Source organism: Anomalospiza imberbis, unplaced genomic scaffold, assembly GCF_031753505.1.
Source record: "Anomalospiza imberbis isolate Cuckoo-Finch-1a 21T00152 unplaced genomic scaffold, ASM3175350v1 scaffold_1156, whole genome shotgun sequence".
Classification (NCBI taxonomy): Eukaryota; Metazoa; Chordata; class Aves; order Passeriformes; family Viduidae; genus Anomalospiza; species Anomalospiza imberbis.
In genome coordinates, this window is record NW_027099548.1 from 1 (window position 1) to 23,849 (window position 23,849).

The window sequence follows — 23,849 nt, forward strand, 5'->3', positions numbered from 1 at the left end:
TGTTTTGCGGGGGAGTGGAATTTATTTATTTTTTTGAAAGTCGGGGGGTTTCCTCCTGATTTTTTTTTTTTTTAAATTATTTTTTGAGGAAAAAACGGGGGGGGTCTCCTCCTGATTTTTTTTTTAATTATTTTTTGAGGAAAAGAGAGGGGGGGGCTCCTCCTGATCTTTTTTATTATTTTCTGAGTAAAAAACGGGGGGGGGATCTCCTGATTTATTTATTTTTTTTTTATTATTTTTGGGAAAAAGACAGGGGAGACTCCACCCTATTTATTTGCGGGGGGGTGGGGTGGGAAATAATTTTTTTTTTTTTTTTTTGCTGTCGTTCCTTGGCTTTTTTTTTTGGTTAAATTTTATTTCTAATATTTATAAAAAGAGCGGCAGGATCGTTTTTTTCTCTCTTTTTATTTTTTTTTTATTTTTAATTTTTTTTTTTTCCCCCCTGTGGTGTTGGTGGTGGGGGGGGGGGGGGTTTGCTGGAATATTTTTTTTTTTGGTGGTTTTTTTTTGGGGTTTTTTGTTTTTTCTCGGGGGGGGGTGGGTTGGTGGTCGGGACCCCCCCCCACCCCACCCCATTTTTCCCCCCCCAAAAAAAAAAGCGGAGCCCTGGCGCAGCGCGGGGGTGCCGAGCCGCCGCTCCCCCCGCAGCTGGATGTGTGGATCCGCGAGAAGGCGCTGATGGCGGGGGACCCCTCGCGGGACCCCCCCCCGCGGGACCCCCCCAAGCCGTGGCTGCAGCACCCCGCCTTCCTGGCCGAGCTGGCGCAGAACCGCGAGTGGCTCCAGAGGATCGAGAAGGTTCCGTGCCGTGGGGAGGGGGTGGGGGGGAGGGGGGTGGGGGAGGGGGAGGTGGGGGAGGGGGGGGTGGTGCCGGCGCTCTGCCCCTCCCCCCCTCCTCCCCCTCCCCCACCACCCCTGCGCGCGCGCGCGTGGCGGCAGCACCACCCCCCCCCCACCACCAAAAAAAATAAAAAAAAATATAAATTTTGGATGCGCTGCGGCCCCCGCGGGTTTCACCCCCACCCCCCACCCACCCACACCCCCACCCCCCACCCCCGAGGGTGGCACCCCACCCCCACCCCAGCGGTGTCACCCCCAATCCCGAGGGTGGCACCCCCACCCACCCCCCCGAGGGTGTCACCCACCCCCCGAGGGTGTCACCCACACCCCGAGGGTGTCACCCCCACCCACTCCAGCGGTGTCACCCACCCACCCCCACCCCCCGAGGGTGTCACCCCCACCCCCACCCCCCAAGGGTGTCACCCCACCCCCACCCCGAGGGTGTCACCCCCACCCCGAGGGTGGCACCCCCACCCCCCCACCCCCCCCAATCCCGAGGCTGTCACCCCCACCCCCACCCCGAGGGTGTCACCCCCACCCACCCCAAGAGTGTCACCCACCCTCACCCGAGGGTGCCACCCCCACCCCGAGGGTGTCACCCCCCACCCACCCCAAGGGTGTCACCCACCCTCACCCCGCGGGTGTCACCCTCACCCGTACCCCGAGGGTGTCACCCACCCCCCCCACCACGCAGGTGTCACCCCCACCCCGAGGGTGTCACCCCCACCCCGAGGGTGTCACCCCCACCCCCACCCCCTGTCACCCCACGTGATGCCACCCCCCCACCCCGTGTCACCCCCTCCCCCCGTGGTGTCCCCCCCACCCTGTGGTGCCACCCTGTGTCACCCCCACCCCGTGTCACCCCCACCCCGTGTCACCCCCACCCCGTGTCACCCCCCACCCTGTGTCACCCCCACCCCGTGTCACCCCCACCCCGTGTCCACCGCCCCACCCCGTGTCACCCCCCACCCTGTGTCACCCCCACCCCGTGTCACCCCCACCCCGTGTCACCCCCCACCCTGTGTCACCCCCACCCCCGTGTCACCCCCACCCCGTGTCACCCCCCACCCCTGGTGTCACCCCCCACCCCCGTGTCACCCCCACCCCTGGTGTCACCCCCCCCGCCGTGTCAAGCCACCCTTTATGTCACCCCCCCCCAACGTCCCTTCCTTGTGTCACCCACCCGTGTCACCCCCACCCCATGGTGTCACCCCACCCCGTGGTGTCACCCACCCCGTGTCACCCCCGTGGTGTCACCCCCACCCCATGGTGTCACCCCACCCTGTGTCACCCCACCCCATGATGTCACCCCACCCCGTGTCACCCCACCCCGTGTCACCCCCCATGGTGTCACACCCCCCACCCTGTGGTATCCCCACCCCCCCAAAATGTCCCCGTGTCCCCTCCCCCCCAGACTCCCCCCCCGTGTCCCCCCCCAAACCTCCCCACTGACCCCCGTGTCCCCCCCACCACCCCAACCCCTCGTGATGAATTTTGGGGTCCCACCTTGAACCCCAAACCCCTCCCCACAAGGTGAGGAGCTGCCCCAACATCTCCCCACCACCCCAACCCCTCACGATGAATTTGGGGTCCCACCTTGAACCCCAAACCCCTCCAGAAGGCGAGGAGCTGCCCCAACATCTCCCCACCACCCCAACCCCTTGTGATGAATTTTGGGGTCCCACCTTCCCCCCAAACCCCTCCCAGGAAGGTGAGGAGCTGCCCCAACATCTCCCCCAAATTGTGATGAATTTTGGGGTCCCACCTTGAACCCCAAACCCCTCCCAGAAGGTGAGGAGCTGCCCCATCATCTCCCCACCACCCCAACCCCTCACGATGAATTTGGGTCTCACCTTGAACCCCAAACTCCCCTCCCAGAAGGTGAGGAGCTGCCCCCATCATCTCCCCACCACCCCAACCCCTTTGTGATGAATTTTGGGGTCCCACCTTCTCCCAAACTCCTCCCAGAAGGTGAGGAGCTGCCCCAACATCTCCCCAACCCCTCGTGATGAATTTCGGGGTCCCACCTTCCCCCAAACCCCTCCCAGGAAGGTGAGGAGCTGCCCAAACATCTCCCCCACCTCTCACAATGAATTTTGGGGTCCCACCTTCCCCCCAAACCCCTCCAGGAAGGTGAGGAGCTGCCCCAACATCTCCCCAACCCCTTGTGATGAATTTTGGGGTCCCACCTTGAACCCCAAACCCCTCCCCACAAGGTGAGGAGCTGCCCCAACATCTCCCCATCACCCCCAACCCCTCATGATGAATTTTGGGTCCCACCTTGAACCCCAAACCCCTCCCAGAAGGTGAGGAGCTGCCCCAACATCTCCCCATCACCCCAACCCCTCATGATGAATTTTGGGGTCCCAACCTTGAACCCCAAACCCCTCCCCACGAAGGTGAGGAGCTGCCCCAACATCTCCCCCACCACCCCAACCCCTCCTGATGAATTTCGGGGTCCCACCTTGAACCCCAAATGCCCCCTTGACCCATAACCCCAGGAGAGGGGGAGGAGCTGCCCAAACATCTCCCCCACCTCTCACAATGAATTTTGGGGTCCCACCTTGAACCCCAAACCCCTCCCAGGAAGGTGAGGAGCTGCCCCAACATCTCCCCAACCCCTCGTGATGAATTTTGGGTCCCACCTTCCCCCCAACCCCTCCCAGGACGGTGAGGAGCTGCCCCACATCTCCCCACCACCCCAACCCCTCACGATAAATTTGGGGTCCCACCTTGAACCCCAAACCCCTCCCAGGAAGGTGAGGAGCTGCCCCAACATCTCCCCCAAATTGTGATGATTTTGGGGTCCCACCTTCCCCCAAACCCCTCCCAGGAAGGTGAGGAGCTGGTGCAGGCCAAGCCGGAGCTGAGCGGGGGCCGTGCGGCGGCAGCTGGAGGAGCTGAGGAGATGCTGGCAGGAGCTGGAGACGACGAGCCAGGCCCGGAGGCCGGCGCCTGGCCGAGGCCGCGGCCGCCGAGCGCCTGGCGCGGAGCTACGCCGACATGGAGGCGCGGCTGGGCCGGCTGGAGGAGCAGCTGGAGACCGTGGGCAGCGGCGCCGACCTCCGCAGCGTCAGCCGCCAGCTCAAGAGGCTGCAGGTGGGGCTGGGGGGACACCAGGCCTTGGGGGGACACCAGGTCCCTGGGGGACACCAGGCCTTGGGGGGACACCAGGTCCTGGGGGACAACCAGGTCCTGGGGGACATCAGGTGTTGGGGGGACACCTGGTGTTGGGGAACACCAGATACTGGGGGGACACCAGGTCTTGGGGGGACACCAGGCCTTGAGGGACATGAGGTGTTGGGGGGGACACCAGGTCTTGGGGGGACACAGGGTCTTGGGGGACATGAGGTGTTGGGGGGACACCAGACACTGGGGGGACACCAGGCCTTGGGGAACACCAGGTCCTGGGGGACACCAGGTGTTGGGGGACACCAGGTGTTGGGGAACACCAGACACTGGGGGAACACCAGGTCTTGGGGGGACACCAGGTCTTGAGGGACATGAGGTGTTGGGGGGACACCAGGTCTTGGGGGGACACCAGGTCTTGAGGGACATGAGGTGTTGGGGGGACACCAGGTCTTGGGGGACACAGGGTCTTGGGGGACATGAGGTGTTGGGGGGACACCAGGTCTTGGGGGGACACCAGGCCTTGGGGGACATGAGGTGTTGGGGGGGACACCAGGTCTTGGGGGACATGAGGTGTTGGGGGGACACCAGGTGTTGGTGGGAACACCAGGTCTTGGGGGACATGAGGTGTTGGGGGACACCAGGTGTTGGGGGAACACCAGGTCTTGGGGGGACACAGGTCTTGGGGGACATCAGGTGTTGGGTGGGACACCAGACACTGGTGGGGACACCAGGTGTTGGGGGGACAGCAGGCCTTTGGAGACACCAGGTCTTGGGGGGACACCAGGTGCTGGGGGGACATTGGGTGTTGGGGGGGACACCAGGTCTTGGGGAGACGCCAGGTGCTGGTGGATACTAGGTGTTGGGGGACACCAGATGTTGGGGGGACACCAGGTGTTGGGGGGACACAAGGTCTTGGTGGACACCAGGTGTTGGGGGACACCAGATGTTGGGGGACACCAGGTGTTGGGGGGACACAAGGTCTTGGGGGACATCAGGTGTTGGGGGGGCACCAGGTGTTTGGTGGACACCAGGTTTTGGGGGGACACTGGGTGTTGGGGGGACACCAGGTCTTGGGGACATGAGGTGTGGGGGGACACCAGGCCTTGGGGACATGAGGTGTTGGGGGGACACCAGGTGCTGGGGGACACCAGGTTATGAGGGGGACACAAGAGTTTGGGGACACTGTGGAGGGACACCGACATCATGGCGGGACATCAGTTATGGAGGCACGCCAGGTTATGGTGGACACCAAATTATGGGGAAGTGACACCAGCTTATGGTGGACACCACATCATGGGGGTGACGAGCAGCTTATGGGGCCACCACATTATGGGGAAGTGACACCAGCTTATGGTGGACACCAAATTATGGGTGGGTGACACCAGCTTATGGTGGACACCAAATTATGGGGCCACCACATTATGGGGGGTGACACCATCTTATGGTGGACACCAAATTACGGGGAAGTGACACCAGCTTATGGTGGACACCACATCATGGGGGTGACAGCAGCTTATGGTGGACACCAAATTATGGGGCCACCACATTATGGGGGGTGACAGCAGCTTATGGTGGACACCAAATTATGGGGAAGTGACACCAGCTTATGGTGGACACCACATCATGGGGGTGACAGCAGCTTATGGTGGACACCAAATTATGGGGGGGTGACACCAGCTTATGGTGGACACCACATTATGGGGGGTGACACCAGCTTATGGTGGACACCAAATTATGGGGAAGTGACACCAGCTTATGGTGGGACACCACATCATGGGGGTGACACCACCTTATGGTGGACACCAAATTATGGGGTCACCACATTATGGGGGGTGACACCAGCTTATGGTGGACACCAAATTATGGGGGCCACGACGTTTTTTGGTGGAACGCTCCACGTTGGGTGCTGGAGGTCCCATCCTGGCCATCGTGGCCACCCTCCTGAGCCCGTGTCCCCGCCGTGTCCCCAGACGATGGAGTCGCAGGTGGAGGAGTGGTACAAGGAGGTGGGCGAGCTGCAGGCGCAGGCGGCGGCGCTGCCGGCGCAGGCGGCCGGGCGGGACGCGGTGGGGCGAGCGGCAGAGCGCGGTGGGGACGCGCATCGTGCGCCTCATCGAGCCCCTCAAGGAGCGCCGGAGGATCCTGCTGGCCTCCAAGGAGGTCCACCAGGTCAGCCATGAGCTGGAGGACGAGGTGGTGAGTATCGGGGAGGGGTGGGGTTGGGGTGGAGATGGGGTGGGCACGGAGATGGAGGTGGAGATCGGGGTGAAGATGGAGAGGGGATGAAGGTGAAGATGGATGGGGATGAAGATGGAGATGGGGATGGAGATGGAGATGGGGATGGGATGGAGATGGAGATGGGATAGAGATGAAGGTGATGGTGATGGGATGGAGATGAAGATGGATGGGATGAAGACAGATGAAGATGGAGATGGGATGGACTTTGAGATTAATGCGGTGGCGATGGAGATGAGACGAGATGAGATGGAGATGGAGATGGGGATGGAGATGGAGATAGAGATGGGGATGGGATGGAGATGGGGATGGGATGGAGATGGGGATGGGATGGAGATGGGGATGGGATGGAGATGGGGATGGGATGGAGATGGGGATGGGATGGAGATGGAGATGGAGATGGAGATGGAGATGGAGATGGAGATGGGGATGGGATGGAGATGAGAGATGGAGATGGAGATGGAGATGGAGATGGGATGCAGATGAGATGGGGATGGAGATGGGGATGGGATGGAGATGGGGATGGGATGGAGATGGAGATGGGATGGAGATGGGGATGGGGATGGGATGGAGATGGAGGATGGGATGCAGATGGAGATGGGATGGAGATGGGGATGGGATGGAGATGGGGATGGGATGGAACTGAGATGGAGATGGAGATGGAGATGGGGATGGGATGAACTGAGATGGAGATGGAGATGGAGATGGAGATGGAGATGGGGATGGGATGGAACTGAGATGGAGATGGAGATGGAGATGGAGATGGAGATGGAGATGGAGTTGGGGATGGGATGGAGATGGGATGGAGATGGGGATGGGATGGAGATGGGGATGGGATGGAGATGGAGATGGAGGTGGAGATGGGGATGGGATGCAGATGAGATGGGGATGGAGATGGGGATGGGATGGAGATGGGGATGGGATGGAGATGGGGATGGGATGGAACTGAGGTGGAGATGGAGATGAGATGGGGATGGGATGGAACTGAGATGGAGATGGAGATGGAGATGGAGATGGAGATGGAGATGGAGATGGGGATGGGATGGAACTGAGATGGAGATGGAGATGGAGATGGAGATGGAGATGGAGATGGAGTTGGGGATGGGATGGAGATGGGATGGAGATGGGGATGGGATGGAGATGGGGATGGGATGGAGATGGGGATGGGATGCAGATGAGATGGGGATAGGATGGAGATGGGGATGGGATGGAGGTGAACACAGGAACTGGGATGAGGTGGGACGGGGGACAGTGATGACACCAAGACCCACCCTGTCCCAGATGTGGGTCCAGGACCGCCTGCCCTTGGCCATGCTGAAGGACCACGGCACCAACCTCCAGACCGTCCAACAGTTCATCAAGAAGAACCAGGTCAGCGCCCGTGCCGCCGTTGGGGCCCAGGGTGGAGACGCCCCACCCTGAGCCCTCCACCCACCTCCATCCCACCCCACCCCACCGTCCCGCACCCCTGCAGAACCTGCGCCGGGAGATCCAGGTGCACCGGCCCCGCGTGGACGAGGTGCTGGAACGCGCCGCCGCCGTCGCCTCCATCAAGAGCCCCGAGGCCGAGGGCGTGCGGTGCCTCCTGGAGCGGCTGGGGACCATGTGGGCGGAGCTGCAGGAGCAGACGGAGCGCCGGCAGCAGGCCCTGGATGCCACCTACCAGCTGGAGCAGTACTACTTCGACGTGGCCGAGGTGGAGTCGTGGCTGGGAGAGCAGGAGCTGCTCCTGATGAACGAGGAGAAGGGGAAGGTGGCGTTCAGAGGGCTGGGGTTGGGGTGGTTGGGTTGGGTTGGGTTGGTGGGGTGAATTGGATGAGTTGGGTTGGGTTGGTTGGCTGGGTTGGGTTTAGCTGCATTTTTGGCTTGGGTGGTTGGGTTGGTTGGTTGCACTGGTTGGGTTGGGTTGTTGGGTTGGGTTGGTTGCACTAGTTGGTTGGTTGGGTTGGTTGGTTGGGTTGGTTGGTTGGGTTGGTTGGGTGGGTTGGGTTGGTTGGGTTGGTTGCACTGGTTGGGTTGGGTTGGTTGCACGGGTTGGGTTGAGTTGGATGGGTTGCTTGGGTTGGTTGCACTGGTTGGGTTGGTTGGGTTGGGTTGGTTGGGTTGGTTGGTTGGGTTGGTTGGTTGGGTTGGTTGGGTTGGTTGGGTTGGTTGCACTGGTTGGGTTGGATGGGTTGGTTGGGTTGGGTTGGGTTGGTTGCACTGGTTGGGTTGGTTGGGTTGGGTTGGTTGGGTTGGTCACACTGGTTGGGTTGGGTTGGTTGCACTGGTTGGGTTGGATGGGTTGGTTGGGTTGGTTGCACGGGTTGGGTTGGGTTGGTTGGGTTGGTCACACTGGTTGGGTTGGTTGGGTTGGGTTGGTTGCACTGGTTGGGTTGGTTGGTTGCGTTGGGTTGGTTGGGTTGGGTTGGGTTGGTTGCTACGGGTTGGGTTGGTTGGTTGCGTTGGGTTGGTTGGGTTGGGTTGGGTTGGTTGCACTGGTTGGGTTGGGTTGGCTGGGTTGGTCACACTGGTTGGGTTGGTTGGGTTGGGTTGGGTTGGCTGGGTTGGTCACACTGGTTGGGTTGGTTGGGTTGGGTTGGGTTGGCTGGGTTGGTCACACTGGTTGGGTTGGTTGGGTTGGGTTGGGTTGGTTGCACTGGTTGGGTTGGTTGGTAGCGTTGGGTTGGTTGGGTTGGGTTGGGTTGGTTGCACTGGTTGGATTGGGTTGGTTGGTTGGATTGGTTGGGTTGGTCGCACTGGTTGGGTTGGGTTGGTTGGGTTGAATTGGGTTGGTTGCATGGGTTGGGTTTTTGGCTTGGTCGGTTGTTTAGGTTTGGTTCAGTTGCGTTGCTTGAGTTGCTTGACTGCGCCGCTTGAGTTGGGTTGCGTTGGGCGCTGCTGCCAACCCTCAACACCCCCCACCCCACCCCACCCCACCCCAGGACGAGCAGAGCACCCTCCAGCTCCTCAAGAAGCACCTCCTCACCGAGCAAACCATCGAGAACTACGAGGAGACCATCGCCCAGCTCTCCCGCCAGTGCCGCGCCCTCCTGGAGCTCGGCCACCCCCAGAGGTCCGCCCACCCCCCGCCCGCCCCCGGCCCCCCGGGCGCCGCCGCGGCGCCGCCGGGGCTGACGGGCGCCGTGTCCTTGCCCAGCGAACAGGTCAGCAGGCGGCAGTCGCAGGTTGACCGGCTGTACGTGTCTCTGAAGGACCTGGTGGAGGAGCGCAAGGTCAAGCTGGAGCAGCAGTACTGGCTCTACCAGCTCAACCGCGAGGTGGACGAGCTGGAGCACTGGATCGCCGAGAAGGAGGTGGTGGCCGGCTCGCCCGAGCTCGGGCAGGACTTCGAGCACGTCACGGTGAGGACGGAAGGGCGGACGCGGTCGGGGGTGGGTTTGGTGCCGCGCTTGCGGGCGATGGAGGAGCTGGTGGGGGTTGTGGGGGAGGTTCTGGCCTGCGGTGCCGTCGGGAGGGTTCTGGGGAGCTTTCCTGAGCTCTGACAGGGGTCCCGGCAGATTCCTGGTGGTCCTGGCACCGTCCTGGTGGTCCTGGCACCATCCTGGTGGTCCTGGCACCGTCCTGGTGGCCCTGGCACCATCCTGGTGGTCCTGGGCATCACCTCTGCCTCCCTGGCTGGTGGTCCTGGCACCTCCAGGTGGTCCTGGCACTTCCTGGTGGCCCTGGCACCATGGCACCATCCTGGTGGTCCTGGCACCATCCTGGTGGTCCTGGGCATCACCTCTGCCTCCCTGGCTGGTGGTCCTGGCACCTCCAGGTGGTCCTGGCCATTCCCTCTGTCCCCGGGCTGGAGGTCCTGCCACCATCCCTGCCCTGTTCTGGTGGCCCTGGTACCTCCCTGGTGGCCCTGGCACCATCCTGGTGGTCCTGGCACCGTCCTGGAGGTCCTGGCACCATCCTGGTGGTCCTGGGCATCACCTCTGCCTCCCCAGCTGGTGGTCCTGGCACCTCCTGGTGGTCCTGGCACTTCCTGGTGGTCCTGGCACCTTCCTGGTGGTCCTGGCACCTCCAGGTGGTCCTGGCCATCCCCTCTGTCCCCGGGCTGGAGGTCCTGCCACCATCCCTGCCCCGTTCTGGTGGTCCTGGCACCGTCCTGGTGGTCCTGGCACCATCCTGGTGGTCCTGGGCATCACCTCTGCCTCCCCAGCTGGTGGTCCTGGCACCTCCTGGTGGTCCTGGCACCTCCAGGTGGTCCTGGCCATCCCCTCTGTCCCCTGGCTGGAGGTCCCGCCACCATCCCTGCCCCGTTCTGGTGGTCCTGGCACCTTCCTGGTGGTCCTGGCCATCTCCTCTATCCCATGGCTGGTGGTCCTGGCACCTTCCTGGTCCTGGCCATCCCTTCTGTCCCATGGCTGGTGGTCCTGGCACCTCCAGGTGGTCCTGGCCATCTCCTCTATCCCATGGCTGGTGGTCCTGGCACCATCCTGGTGGCCCTGGCACCTCCTGGTGGCCCTGGCACCATCCTGGTGGCCCTGGCACCTCCTGGTGGCCCTGGCACTTACTGATGGCTCTGGCACCATCCTGGTGGTCCTGGCACCATCCTGGTGGTCCTGGCACCTCCTGGTGGCCCTGGCACCATCCTGGTGGTCCTGGCACCTCCTGGTGGCCCTGGCACCTTCCTGGTGCTGACCATCTCCTCTGTCCCCTGCTGGGGGTCCTGCCACCGTCCCCACCCCGCCCTGGGGGTCTCCACCCCTGCCCACCCCTGACCCCTGCCCCACACCCGCCCCGGGCCACCGCAGCTGCTGCAGGAGAAGTTCCTGGAGTTCGCCAGCGAGACGGGCAGCGTCGGCCAGGAGCGCATCGCCGCCGTCAACCAGATGGTGGACGAGCTCATCGACTACGGCCACGCCGACGCCGCCACCATCGCCGAGTGGAAGGACGGCGTCAACGAGGCCTGGGCCGACCTCCTGGAGCTGATGGAGACCCGCGCCCAGATGTTGGCGGCGTCCCACGAGCTGCACAAGTTCTTCAACGACTGCAAGGAGGTCCTGGGGCAGATCGAGGAGAAGCGGCAGCGGCTGCCCGAGCTGGCGGCGCGCGAGGGCAGGACCTCGGCCGGCGCCCTGCAGAGGGCCTTGGGCGCCTTCGAGCACGACGTGGAGGTGCTGGTGACGCAGGTGCGGCAGCTGCAGGAGGGCGCGGCGCAGCTGCGGACGCTCTACGCCGGGGACAACGCCGAGGCCATCGCCGGGCGCGAGCAGGAGGTGCTGCGCGCCTGGAAGGAGCTGCTGGCGGCGTGCGAGGAGTGCCGGCTGCACGTGGCCAGCGTGGCCGACAAGATCCGCTTCGTGGGCGCCGTCAGGGACCTGCTGGCCTGGATGGACGGGGTGCTCCACCAGATGGGCGCCGGGGAGAAGCCCAGGTAGGGCTGGTGGCCGAGGGTCAAGTCCTGGTCCATCACAAGGTTCCGTGTCCTGGTCCGTCTGAGGGTCCATGTCCTGTTCCACCATGGACCCAAGGACATGTTCTGGTCCATCACAAGGTTCCGTGTCCTCGTCCATCTGAGGGTCCATGTCCTGTTCCACCATGGACCCAAGGACATGTTCTGGTCCATCACAAGGTTCCGTGTCCTCGTCCATCTGAGGGTCCATGTCCTGTTCCACCATGGACCCAAGGACCATGGTCTGGTCCACCTGAGGATCTGGGTCCTGTTCCACCGTGGACCCAAGGACATGTTCTGGTCCATCACATAGTTCCGTGTCCTGGTCCATCTGAGGGTCCATGACCTGTCCCACCATGGACCCAAGGACATGTTCTGGTCCGTCCCAAGGTCCCATGTCCTGGTCCATCTGAGGGTCCATGTTCTGTCCCACAATGCACCCAAGGACCATGGCCTGGTCCACCTGAGGATCTGGGTCCTGTTCCACCATGGACACAAGGACCATGTCCTGGTCCATCTGAGGGTCCATGTCCTGTCCCACCATGCACCCAAGGACCACGTCCTCGTCCATGTCCTGTTCCACCATGGACCCAAGGACATGTTCTGGTCCGTACCAAGGTCCCATGTCCTGGTCCATCTGAGGGTCCATGTCCTGTTCCACCATGGACCCAAGGACCATGGTCTGGTCCACCTGAGGATCTGGGTCCTGTTCCACCGTGGACCCAAGGACATGTTCTGGTCCATCACATAGTTCCGTGTCCTGGTCCATCTGAGGGTCCATGTCCTGTCCCACCATGCACCCAAGGACATGTTCTGGTCCGTCCCAAGGTCCCATGTCCTGGTCCGTCTGAGGGTCCATGTTCTGTCCCATCATGCACCCAAGGACCATGGCCTGGTCCACCTGAGGATCTGGGTCCTGTTCCACCATGGACCCAAGGACCACGTCCTGATCCATCTGAGGGTCCATGTCCTGTCCCATCATGCACCCAAGGACCATGGCCTGGTCCATCTGAGGGTCCATGTCCTGTTCCACCATGGACCCAAGGACCATGTCCCGGTCCATCTGAAGGTCCATGTCCTGTCCCACCATGCACCCAAGGACCACGTCCTCGTCCATGTCCTGTTCCACCATGGACCCAAGGACATGTTCTGGTCCGTCCCAAGGTCCCATGTCCTGGTCCATCTGAGGGTCCATGTTCTGTCCCACCATGCACCCTAGGACCATGGCCTGGTCCACCTGAGGATCTGGGTCCTGTCCCACCATGTACCCAAGGACCATGTCCTGGTCCATCTGAGGGTCCATGTCCTGTCCCACCATGCACCCAAGGACATGTTCTGGTCCGTCCCAAGGTCCCATGTCCTGGTCCATCTGAGGGTCCATGTTCTGTCCCACCATGCACCCTAGGACCATGGCCTGGTCCACCTGAGGATCTGGGTCCTGTCCCACCATGTACCCAAGGACCATGTCCTGGTCCATCTGAGGGTCCATGTCCTGTCCCACCATGCACCCAAGGACATGTTCTGGTCCGTCCCAAGGACCACGTCCTGATCCATCTGAGGGTCTATGTTCTGTCCCACCATGGACCCAAGGACCATGGCCTGGTCCACCTGAGGATCTGGGTCCTGTTCCACCATGGACCCAAGGACCACATCCTAGTCCATCCCAAGGTTCCATGTCCTGTTCCATCATGGACCCAAGGACATGTTCTGGCTTCTCATAGTGCCACCATCCCATGTCTTGGTCCAACTGAGGATCTGTGTCCTGTCCCACCATGGACCCAAGGACCACATCCTGGTCCATCCCAAGGTTCCGTGTCCTGGTCCATTTGAGGGTCCATGTCCTGTTCCATCATGGACCCAAGGACCATGTCCTGGTCCACCTGAAGATCTGGGTCCTGTTCCACCATGGACCCAAGGACCATGTCCTGGTCCATCACAAGGTTCCGTGTCCTGGTCCATCTGAGGGTCCATGTCCTGTCCCACCATGGACCCAAGGACCAAATCCTGGCCCACCACGGATCCAAGGACCATGTCCTGTCCCACCATGGACCCAAGGAAATGTCCTGGCCCATCAGGAGGACCCCACACCCTTCCCCATGCCAATGTCCCCTCCCGGCCACCAGGGACGGCCACCTCCACCCTTGTCCCTCCCCCGCCCCAGGGACGTGTCCTCGGTGGAGCTGCTGATGAACGACCACCAAAGCCTCAAGACCGAGATGGAGGCCCGGGCCAAGAACGTGGCCACCTGCCTGGAGCTGGGCAAGACCCTCATCCTCAGCAAGAGCCCAGCGGCCGACGAGGTGCCCGGGGGGGTGGACAATGTGGGGAGGGGGCATGGTGGAACTTTTGGAGTGTCCCAACCCATGTCCCCCCTCCCCACAGATCAAATCCCACATGGAGAAGCTCCTGGCGAAGAAGAAGGAGATGACGGAGAAGTGGGACAAGCACTGGGAGTGGCTGCAGCAGAGTGAGGGGACACCGGGGGGTCATCGGGTTTTGGGGGGACATCAGATCTTGGGGGATCATCAGAAGGTTTTTGGGGGGATGTTGAGTCTTTGAGGGACACCAGGTCTTGGGGTGGGCATTGGGTCCTGGAGGTCACCGGTTTATGGGGGGAGTCACCAAGTTTTGGGTGGTCATCAGATGTTGGGGGGACATTGGGTGTTGGGGGGACACCAGGACTTGGGGTGGACATTGGGTTATGGGAGTCACCAGGTTATGGGGGACACCGGGTTATGGAGTACCCCAAATTATGGAGAACACCAAATTATGAAGATCACGAAATTATGAGGACCACCAAATTGTGAGGAACACTGAACTATAGGGAACACCATGTTATGGGGAACACCAAATTATGAGGAACACCAAATTACGGGGAACACCAAATTGTGAGGAACTCCAAATTACGGGGAACACCAGATTATGAGGAACACCAAATTACGGGGAACACCAAATTGTGAGGAACTCCAAATTTCGGGGAACACCAGATTATGAGGAACACCAAATTACGGGGAACACCAGATTATGAGGAACACCAAATTACGGGGAACACCAAATTGTGAGGAACACAAAGTTATGGGGAACACCAAATTGTGAGGAACGCCAAATTATGGGAGACACCAGACTATGGGTGACACCAAATTATGAGGCCCACCAGATTATGGGTGACCCCGGCCACTGAGGTGACCCCAGCCTCCGCGAGGACCCCGCGGCGGTGACGGGTGGCCCCGGCTGTGCCGGCAGTGCGCGAGGTGCACCAGTTTGCGCAGGAGGCCGTGGTGGCCGACGCGTGGCTGACGGCCCAGGAGCCTCTGCTGAAGAGCCAGGAGCTGGGCAGCAGCGTGGACGAGGTGGAGCAGCTGATCCGGCGGCACGAGGCCTTCCGGAAGGCGGCGGCCGCCTGGGAGGAGAGGTTCAGCTCCCTGCGGCGCCTCACCACGGTACGGCCACCGCGGCGCCGGGGACATCCCCGGGGCTGGGCCCTGCTCGGGGTGGGGGCAGCTGTGGGCTCAGCAGAACCATCTCCTGATCTGACCTTGCTCTTCATCCCGTTCCCATCTCTGTCGCTGTTTCCATCGCTGGCTTCGTTCTCTCCATCTCCATCTTCATCCTTGTCCCATCCCCAACTCCATCCCTGTCCCCATCTCATCTCCATCAACGTCATCTCCATCCCCATCTCTATCTCCATCATCTCCATCAACATCATCTCCATTTCTATCTCTGTCTCCATCCCCATCTCCATCATCTCCATCTCCATCTCTATCTCCATCTCATCTCCATCTCCATCATCTCCATCTCCATCATCTCCATCTCATCTCCATCCCCATCCCCATCTCCATTTCCATCCCATCTCCATCCCCATCCCCATCTCTATCTCCATCCCCATCCCCATCTCCATTTCCATCCCATCTCCATCCCCATCTCCATCTCCATCTCCATCTCCATCTCCATCTCCATCTCCTCTCATCTCCATCTCTATCTCCATCTCCATCTCATCTCCATCTCCATCATCTCCATCTCCATCATCTCCATCTCATCTCCATCCCCATCCCCATCTCCATTTCCATCCCATCTCCATCCCCATCTCCATCTCTATCTCCATCTCCATCTCCTCTCATCTCCATCTCTATCTCCATCTCCATCATCTCCATCCCCCTCCCCATCCCCATCCCCATCTCCATCTCCATCTCCATCCCATTTCCATCCCATCTCCATCCCCATCTCCATCTCTATCTCCATCTCCATCTCCTCTCATCTCCATCTCTATCTCCATCTCCATCCCCATATCCATCTCCATCATCTCCATCTCCATCCCCCTCCCCATCCCCATCCCCATCTCCATCTCCATCTCTATCCCATCTCCATCCCATCTCCATCCCATCTCCATCTCATTCTCCATCTCCATCCCCATCCCCATCTCCATCCCATCTCCATCCCATCTCCATCTCCATCTCCTCTCATGTCATCTCCATTTCTATCTCCATCTTCATCCCCATCTCCATCATCTCTATCTCCATCATCTCCATCTCATCTCCATCCCCATCCCCATCTCCATCTCCATTCCCATCTCCATCCCATCTCCATTCTCATCTCCATCCCCATCCCCATCCCCATCTCCATCTCCATCTCCTCTCATCTCCATCTCTGTCTCCATCTCCATCCCATCTCCATCTCCATCCCATCTCCATCCCCATCTCCATCTCTATCTCTATCTCCATCTCCATCTCCATCTCCATCCCATCTCCATTCCCATCTCCATCCCATCCCCATCTCCATCTCCATCTCCATCTCCATCTCCTCTCATCTCCATCCCATCCCCATCTCCATCCCATCTCCATCTCCATCTCCATCTCCTCTCATCTCCATCTCTATCTCCATCTCCATTCCCATCTCCATTCCCATCTCCATCCCATCTCCATCCCCATATCCATCTCCATCATCTCCATCATCTCCATCCCCATCCCCATCCCCATCTCCATCCCATCCCCATCATCTCCATCTCCATCTCATTCTCCATCTCCATCTCATTCTCCATCTCCATCTCCATCTCCATCTCCATCCCCATCCCCATCTCCATCCCATCTCCATCCCATCTCCTCTCATCTCCATCTCCATCATCTCCATTCCCATCTCCATCCCATCTCCATCTCTATCTCTATCTCTATCTCCATCTCCATCTCCATCTCCATCTCCTCTCATCTCCATCTCTATCTCCATCTCCATTCCCTTCTCCATTCCCATCTCCATCCCATCTCCATCCCCATATCCATCTCCATCATCTCCATCCCCATCCCCATCCCCATCTCCATCCCATCCCCATCATCTCCATCTCCACCCCACCCCACCCTCAGATCGAGAAGCTCAAGGCCGAGCAGAACAAGCAGCCGCCGACGCCGCTCCTGACCCGCAAATTTTTGGGCGAGCCCCCGGGAGGTGCCGACCCTCGCCGGCCGGAGCCGCGCGTCGCCTACGTCCGGCACGAGCTGCGGCCGGAGCGCCTCCAGCCCAAGCTCGACCGCGTCCAGCCGCCGGCCGCCGACGGAGGACCCGCCGAGCCGCCCCCGGCCACCGCCGCCGTCACCGCGGCCACCGCTGCCGAGGCGGCCCCGGTGGCCACCAAGGCCGAGGAGCCCGGCGAGGTCCGGCCGGGGCCGCCGGAGCGGCGCCGGGAGCGCCGGGAGCGCCGGCTGGAGCGGCAGGAGTCCAGCGAGCCGGAGCCGCCGCGGCACGACGGGAAGGGCGGCGGGTGAGCAAAGGGACGCCGCGGGGACAGCGGGGAGGGGACAGGGCTGAGGTGACGCCACCGTGGTTCCCAAATGTCCTCCAGCAGCAAAGCCACCCTGGCCGACATCGTGGAGCAGCTGCAGGAGAAGGAGGCGGGCGGCCCCGTGCCGGCTTCGGTGAGTCCTTGGTGGCCCTTTGGTGGCCCCCTGGTGACCCCAAGGATTCCTCTTTGTGTCCCTTTGGATTCTCCTTGGTGTCATCTCAGTGTCCCCCTGGGGTTCCCCTAGTGTCCCCTCAATGTCCCCCTGGATGTCCCCTCCATGTCCCCCTGGAGATCCCTCAGTGTCCCCTCCGTGTCTCCCTGGATGTCCTCTCAGTGTCCCCCTGAAGATCCCTCAATGTCCCCTCATTGTCCCCTCAATGTCCCCCTGGATGTCCCCTCCATGTTCCCCTGGAGATCCCCCAGTGTCCCCTCCATGTCCCCCTGGAGATCCCTCAATGTCCCCTCCATGTCCCCCTGGAGATCCCTCATTGTCCCCTCCATGTCCCCTCCATGTCCCCCTGGAGATCCCCCAGTGTCTCCTCCATGTTCCCCTGGAGATCCCCCAGTGTCTCCTCAATGTCCCCCTGGACATCCCTCAGTGTCCCCTCCATGTCCCCCTGGAGATCCCTCAATGTCTCCTCCGTGTTCCCCTGGAGATCCCCCAGTGTCCCCTCCATGTCCCCCTGGAGATCCCTCAATGTCTCCTCCATGTTCCCCTGGAGATCCCTCAATGTCTCCTCCATGTCCCCCTGGAGATCCCCCAGTGTCTCCTCCATGTCCCCCTGGAGATCCCTCAGTGTCTTCTCCATGTCCCCCTGGAGATCCCTCAATGTCTTCTCCATGTCCCCTCCATGTCCCCCTGGAGATCCCTCAATGTCCCCTCATTGTCCCCTCAATGTCCCCCTGGATGTCCCCTCCATGTCCCCCTGGAGATCCCCCAGTGTCTCCTCCATGTCCCCCTGGAGATCCCTCAATGTCCCCTCCATGTCCCCCTGGGGTTCCCCTAGTGTCCCCTCAATGTCCCCCTGGATGTCCCCTCCATGTCCCCCTGGAGATCCCTCAATGTCCCTTCTATGTCTCCCTGGAGATCTCCCAGTGCCTCCTCCATGTCTCCCTGGAGATCCCCCAGTGTCCCCTCCATGTCCCCCTGGAGATCCCCCAGTGTCCCCTCCATGTCCCCCTGGGGTTCCCCTAGTGTCCCCTCAATGTCCCCCTGGATGTCCCCTCCATGTCCCCCTGGAGATCCCCCAGTGTCTCCTCCATGTTCCCCTGGAGATCCCCCAGTGTCTCCTCCATGTTCCCCTGGAGATCCCCCAGTGTCTACACAATGTTCCCCTGGAGATCCCTCAGTGTCCCCTCCATGTCTCCCTGGAGATCCCTCAATGTCCCCTCCATGTCCCCCTGGAGATCCCTCAATGTCTCCTCCATGTTCCCCTGGAGATCCCCCAGTGTCTTCTCCATGTCCCCCTGGAGATCCCCCAGTGTCTTCTCCGTGTCCCCCTGGAGATCCCTCAGTGTCCCCTGAGTGTCCCCCTGGAGATCCCTCATTGTCCCCTCCATGTCCCCCTGGAGATCCCCCAGTGTCACCTCAATGTCCCCTCCATGTCCCCCTGGAGATCCCCCAGTGTCTTCTCCATGTCTCCCTGGAGATCTCCCAGTGTCTCCTCCATGTCCCCCTGGAGATCCCCCAGTGTCTTCTCCGTGTCCCCCTGGAGATCCCTCAGTGTCCCCTGAGTGTCCCCCTGGAGATCCCTCAGTGTCCCCTCCATGTCCCCCTGGAGATCCCCCAGTGTCACCTCAATGTCCCCTCCATGTCCCCCTGGAGATCCCTCATTTTCCCCTCCATGTCCCCCTGGACATCCCTCAGTGTCCCCTGAGTGTCCCCCTGGAGATCTCTCAGTGTCCCCTCCATGTCCCCCTGGAGATCCCCCAGTGTCTCCTCCATGTCCCCCTGGAGATCCCCCAATGTCTCCTCCATGTCTCCCTGGAGATCCCCCAGTGTCCCCTCCATGTTCCCCTGGAGATCCCCCAGTGTCCCCTCCATGTTCCCCTGGAGATCCCCCAGTGTCCCCTCCATGTCCCCCTGGAGATCCCCCAGTGTCTCCTCCATGTCCCCCTGGAGATCCCTCAATGTCTCCTCCATGTCCCCCTGGAGATCCCCCAGTGTCCCCTCCATGTTCCCCTGGAGATCCCCCAGTGTCCCCTCCATGTCCCCCTGGAGATCCCCCAGTGTCCCCTCCATGTCCCCCTGGAGATCCCCCAGTGTCTTCTCCATGTCCCACTGGAGATCCCCCAGTGTCTTCTCCATGTCCCACTGGAGATCCCTCAATGTCCCCTCCATGTCCCCCTGGAGATCCCTCATTGTCCCCTCCATGTCCCCCTGGAGATCCCCCAGTGTCCCCTCCATGTCCCCCTGGAGATCCCCCAGTGTCTTCTCCATGTCCCACTGGAGATCCCTCAATGTCCCCTCCATGTCCCCCTGGAGATCCCTCATTGTCCCCTCCATGTCCCCCTGGAGATCCCCCAGTGTCTTCTCCATGTCCCCCTGGAGATCCCTCAGTGTCCCCTGAGTGTCCCCCTGGAGATCCCTCAATGTCTCCTCCATGTCCCCCTGGAGATCCCTCAATGTCCCCTCCATGTCCCCCTGGAGATCCCCCAGTGTCTTCTCCATGTCCCCCTGGAGATCCCTCAGTGTCCCCTCCATGTTCCCCTGGAGATCCCCCAGTGTCTTCTCCATGTCCCCCTGGAGGTCCCCTCAATGTCCCCTCCATGTCCCCCTGGAGATCTCCCAGTGTCCCCTCCATGTCTCCCTGGAGATCCCTCAGTGTCCCCTGAGTGTCCCCCTGGAGATCCCTCATTGTCCCCTCCATGTCCCCCTGGAGATCCCTCAATGTCCCCTGCATGTTCCCCTGGAGATCCCCCAGTGTCCCCTCCATGTCCCCCTGGAGATCCCCCAGTGTCTCCTCCATGTCCCCCTGGAGATCCCCCAGTGTCTCCTCCATGTCCCCCTGGAGATCCCTCAATGTCTCCTCCATGTCCCCCTGGAGATCCCTCAGTGACCCCTCCATGTCCCCCTGGAGATCCCCCAGTGTCCCCTCCATGTCCCCCTGGAGATCCCTCCATGTCCCCTCCATGTCCCCCTGGAGATCTCCCAGTGTCCCCTCAATGTCCCCTCCATGTTCCCCTGGAGATCCCCCAGTGTCCCCTCGTTGTCCCCTGCTGTCCCCAGCCCCGTGACCGCGACTCCCCCGCCCGTCTCCCCGCTGGCCCCGAGGCCCTCCCGGAGAGGACCCCTCGGCCGGACCGTCCCCGGGCACGGGACCGGCCGAAGCCGCGGCGCCGGCCGCGCCCCAAGGACTCGGCGCAGGGCCCGGGGGAGCCGCGGCGCTCGCGGTCGGCGCCGGCGCAGGGCAGCGCGCCCCCGCCGCCGCCGCCGCCCACCCACACGGTGACGCACGAGGGGTTCCTGCTGCGCAAGCACGAGCTCGACGGCGCCGGCAAGAAGGCGTCCAACAGGTCTGGGGGCACCATGGGGATGGAGGTTCTCCAAGGGTTGGGGTTCATCAGTGGTCCACCAGAATTTGGGGATTCAGCAAGGGTTGGGGGTTCCCCAAGGGTTGGGGCTTCAGAAAGGTTTGGGGTTCATCAGTGGAAGGGGTTCATCAAGAGTTGGGGGTTCTCCAAGAGTTGGGGTTCACCAACAGTTGAGGGTTCTCCAAGGGTTGGGGTTCATCAAAAGTTGAGGGTTCTCCAAGAGTTGGGGTTCACCAAGAGTTGGGGGTTCTCCAAGGGTTGGGGTTCATCAAAAGTTGAGGGTTCTCCAAGGGTTAAGGTTCATCAGTGGAAGAGGTTCATCAAGAGTTGAGGGTTCTCCAAGAGTTGGGGTTCACCAAGAGTTGGGGGTTCTCCAAGGGTTGGGGTTCATCAAGAGCTGAGGGTTCTCCACGGGTTGGAGTTCATCAGTGGAAGGGTTCTCCAAGAGTTGAGGGTTCTCCAAGGGTTGGGGTTCACCAAGAGTTGAGGGTTCTCCAAGAGTTGGGGTTCACTGAGAGTTGAGGGTTCTCCATGGGTTGGAGTTCATCAGTGGAAGGGGTTCATCAAGAGTTGGGGGTTCTCCAAGGGTTGGGGTTCACCAAGAGTTGGGGGTTCTCCAAGGGTTGGGGTTCATCAAGAATTGAGGGTTCTCCATGGGTTGGAGTTCATCAGTGGAAGGGGTTCATCAAGAGTTGGGGGTTCTCCAAGAGTTGGGGCTTCAGAAAGGGTTGGGGTTCATCAATGGAAGGAGTTCATCAAGAATTGATGTTTCTTCAAGGGTAGAGGTTCATCAATGGAAGGGGTTCATCAAGAGTTGAGGTTTCTCCAAGGGTTGGAGTTCATCAGTGGAAGGGGTTCATCAAGAGTTGGGGGTTCTCCAAGAGTTGGGGTTCACCGAGAGTTGAGGGTTCTCCACAGGTTGGAGTTCATCAGTGGAAGGAGTTCATCAAGAGTTGGGGGTTCTCCAAGGGTTGGGGTTCATCAGTGATCGACCAGAATTTGGGGCTTCTCCAAGGGTTGGGGCTTCAGAAAGAGTTTGGGTTCATCAATGGAAGGGGTTCATCAAGAATTGAGGTTTCTCCAAGGGTAGAGGTTCATCAGTGGATGGGGTTCATCAAGAGTTGGGGGTTCTCCAAGAGTTGGGGTTCACCGAGAGTTGAGGGTTCTCCACGGGTTGGAGTTCATCAGTGGAAGAAGTTCATCAAGAGTTGGGTGTTCTCCAAGGGTTGGGGCTTCAGAAAGAGTTTGGGTTCATCAATGGAAGGGGTTCATCAAGAGTTGAGGTTTCTTCAAGGGTAGAGGTTCATCAGTGGATGGGGTTCATCAAGAGTTGGGGGTTCTCCAAGAGTTGGGGTTCATCAATGGTCCAGCAGAATTTGGGGCTTCACCAAGAGTTGGGGCTTCTCCAAGCGTTGGGGTTCTCCAAAGGTTGGAGCTTCACCAAGGGTTAGGGGGACATCAGTGGAGGGAGTTCTCCAAGGGTTGGGTTGGTTCATCCATGAAGAGGGTTCCCCAGGGGTTGAGGGTTCACCAGAGGTTGGGGATTCACCAAGGGCTGGGGTCCATCAATGGAGGGGATCCACCAGAATTTGGGGGTTCACCAAGACTTGGAATTCCCCAAAATTTCGGGATTCACCACCGGCTGGAGGGTCCATCAATGAAGGGGTCCACCAAGGGTTGGGGGTCCATCAGTGATGGGGTCCACCAAGGGTTGAGGTTGGTTTCTCCAAGGGTTTGGTGCCCATCTATGGAGACGACCCACCAAAATTTGGGTGTCCGCCACGAGTTGGGTCTCCCAAGTGAAGGAGATTGACCAAAATTCGGGAATTCACCAAAAATAGGGACGTTCATCGACCAAACCACCAAAATTTGGGGGCCCACCAAAACTCGGTTTTCCCCAAAACCTGGTGGTCACCCCACACGTCCCACCACGAGCAGGTCTTGGGTGAACCTCTACTGCGTCCTGGCCAAGGGCGACCTGGGCTTCTACAAGGACGCCAAAGGCCCCGCGGCCGGGGCCACCCACGGCGGGGAGCCCCTGCTGAGCCTGCACCGCGCCGCCAGCGAGGTGGCCAACGACTACAAGAAGAAGAAGAACGTCTTCAAGCTCAAGTGAGTCTTGGGGTTGGTCGGTTTTGGGGCATCTGATGGCACTTTTGGGGTCTCTGATGTCGTTTTTGGGGTCTCTGATGTCATTTTTGGGGTATCTCATGTCGTTTTTGGAGTGTCTGACATCACTTTTGGGGTCTCTGATGTCACTTTTGGGGTCTCAGATGTCATTTTTGGGGTCTCTAACATCAATTTTGGGGTCTCTGATGTCACCTTTGGGGTCTCTGATGTCATTTTTGGGGTCTCTGATGTCATTTTTGGGGTCTCTGACGTCACTTTTGGGGTCTCTGATGTCATTTTTGGGGTCTCTGACGTCACTTTTGGGGTCTCTGATGTCGTTTTTGGGGGTCTCTGATGTCATTTTTGGGGTCTCCTGTTGACTTTGGTGGCTCTAATCGCACTTTTAGGGTCTCTGATGTTGGTTTTGGGGTCTCTGATGTCATTTTTGGGGTCTCTGATGTTTTTGGGGTCTCTGATGTCATTTTTGGGGTCCCCCGTTGACTTTGGTGGCTCTGACATAACTTTCAGGGTTTCTGATAACGTTTTTGGGCTCTCAGATGTCACTTTTGGGGTCTCTGATATCGTTTTTGGGGTCTCAGATGTCATTTTTGGGGTCTCTGACGTCGTTTTTGGGGTCTCTGATGTCGTTTTTGGGGTCTCTGATGTCGTTTTTGGGGTCTCTGATGTTTTTGGGATCTCAGATGTCATTTTTGGGGTCTCTGATGTTGTTTTTGGGGTCTCCTGTTGAATTTTGTGGCTCTGACATCACTTTCAGGGTTTCTGATGTCATTTTTGGGGTCTCTGATGTCGTTTTTGTGGTCTCTGACATCAATTTTGGGGTCTCTG

General features: G+C 60.1%; 1 protein-coding gene and 1 long non-coding RNA gene across 2 annotated transcripts; both read left to right on the forward strand.

Annotated features, from left to right (window-relative positions):
• Positions 1–603: 603 nt before the first annotated feature.
• LOC137465872 (spectrin beta chain, non-erythrocytic 4-like) lies at positions 604–23,025 on the forward strand. The gene is given in 18 exon segments (XM_068177871.1): positions 604–798; positions 3,674–3,709; positions 3,711–3,785; positions 3,787–3,939; positions 5,943–6,041; positions 6,043–6,168; positions 7,489–7,578; positions 7,682–7,960; positions 9,132–9,262; positions 9,347–9,551; positions 10,953–11,575; positions 13,755–13,893; positions 13,976–14,060; positions 14,837–15,033; positions 16,945–17,339; positions 17,421–17,493; positions 20,590–20,876; positions 22,833–23,025. Coding segments are annotated over 18 exon segments (3,291 nt in total). The 5' UTR covers positions 604–678; the 3' UTR covers positions 23,011–23,025.
• On the forward strand, positions 20,898–21,875 carry LOC137465873 (uncharacterized). The gene is made up of 3 exons (XR_010994868.1): positions 20,898–20,976; positions 21,465–21,551; positions 21,621–21,875. It is a non-coding gene; the product is annotated as an uncharacterized lncRNA (long non-coding RNA).
• Positions 23,026–23,849: the final 824 nt, after the last annotated feature.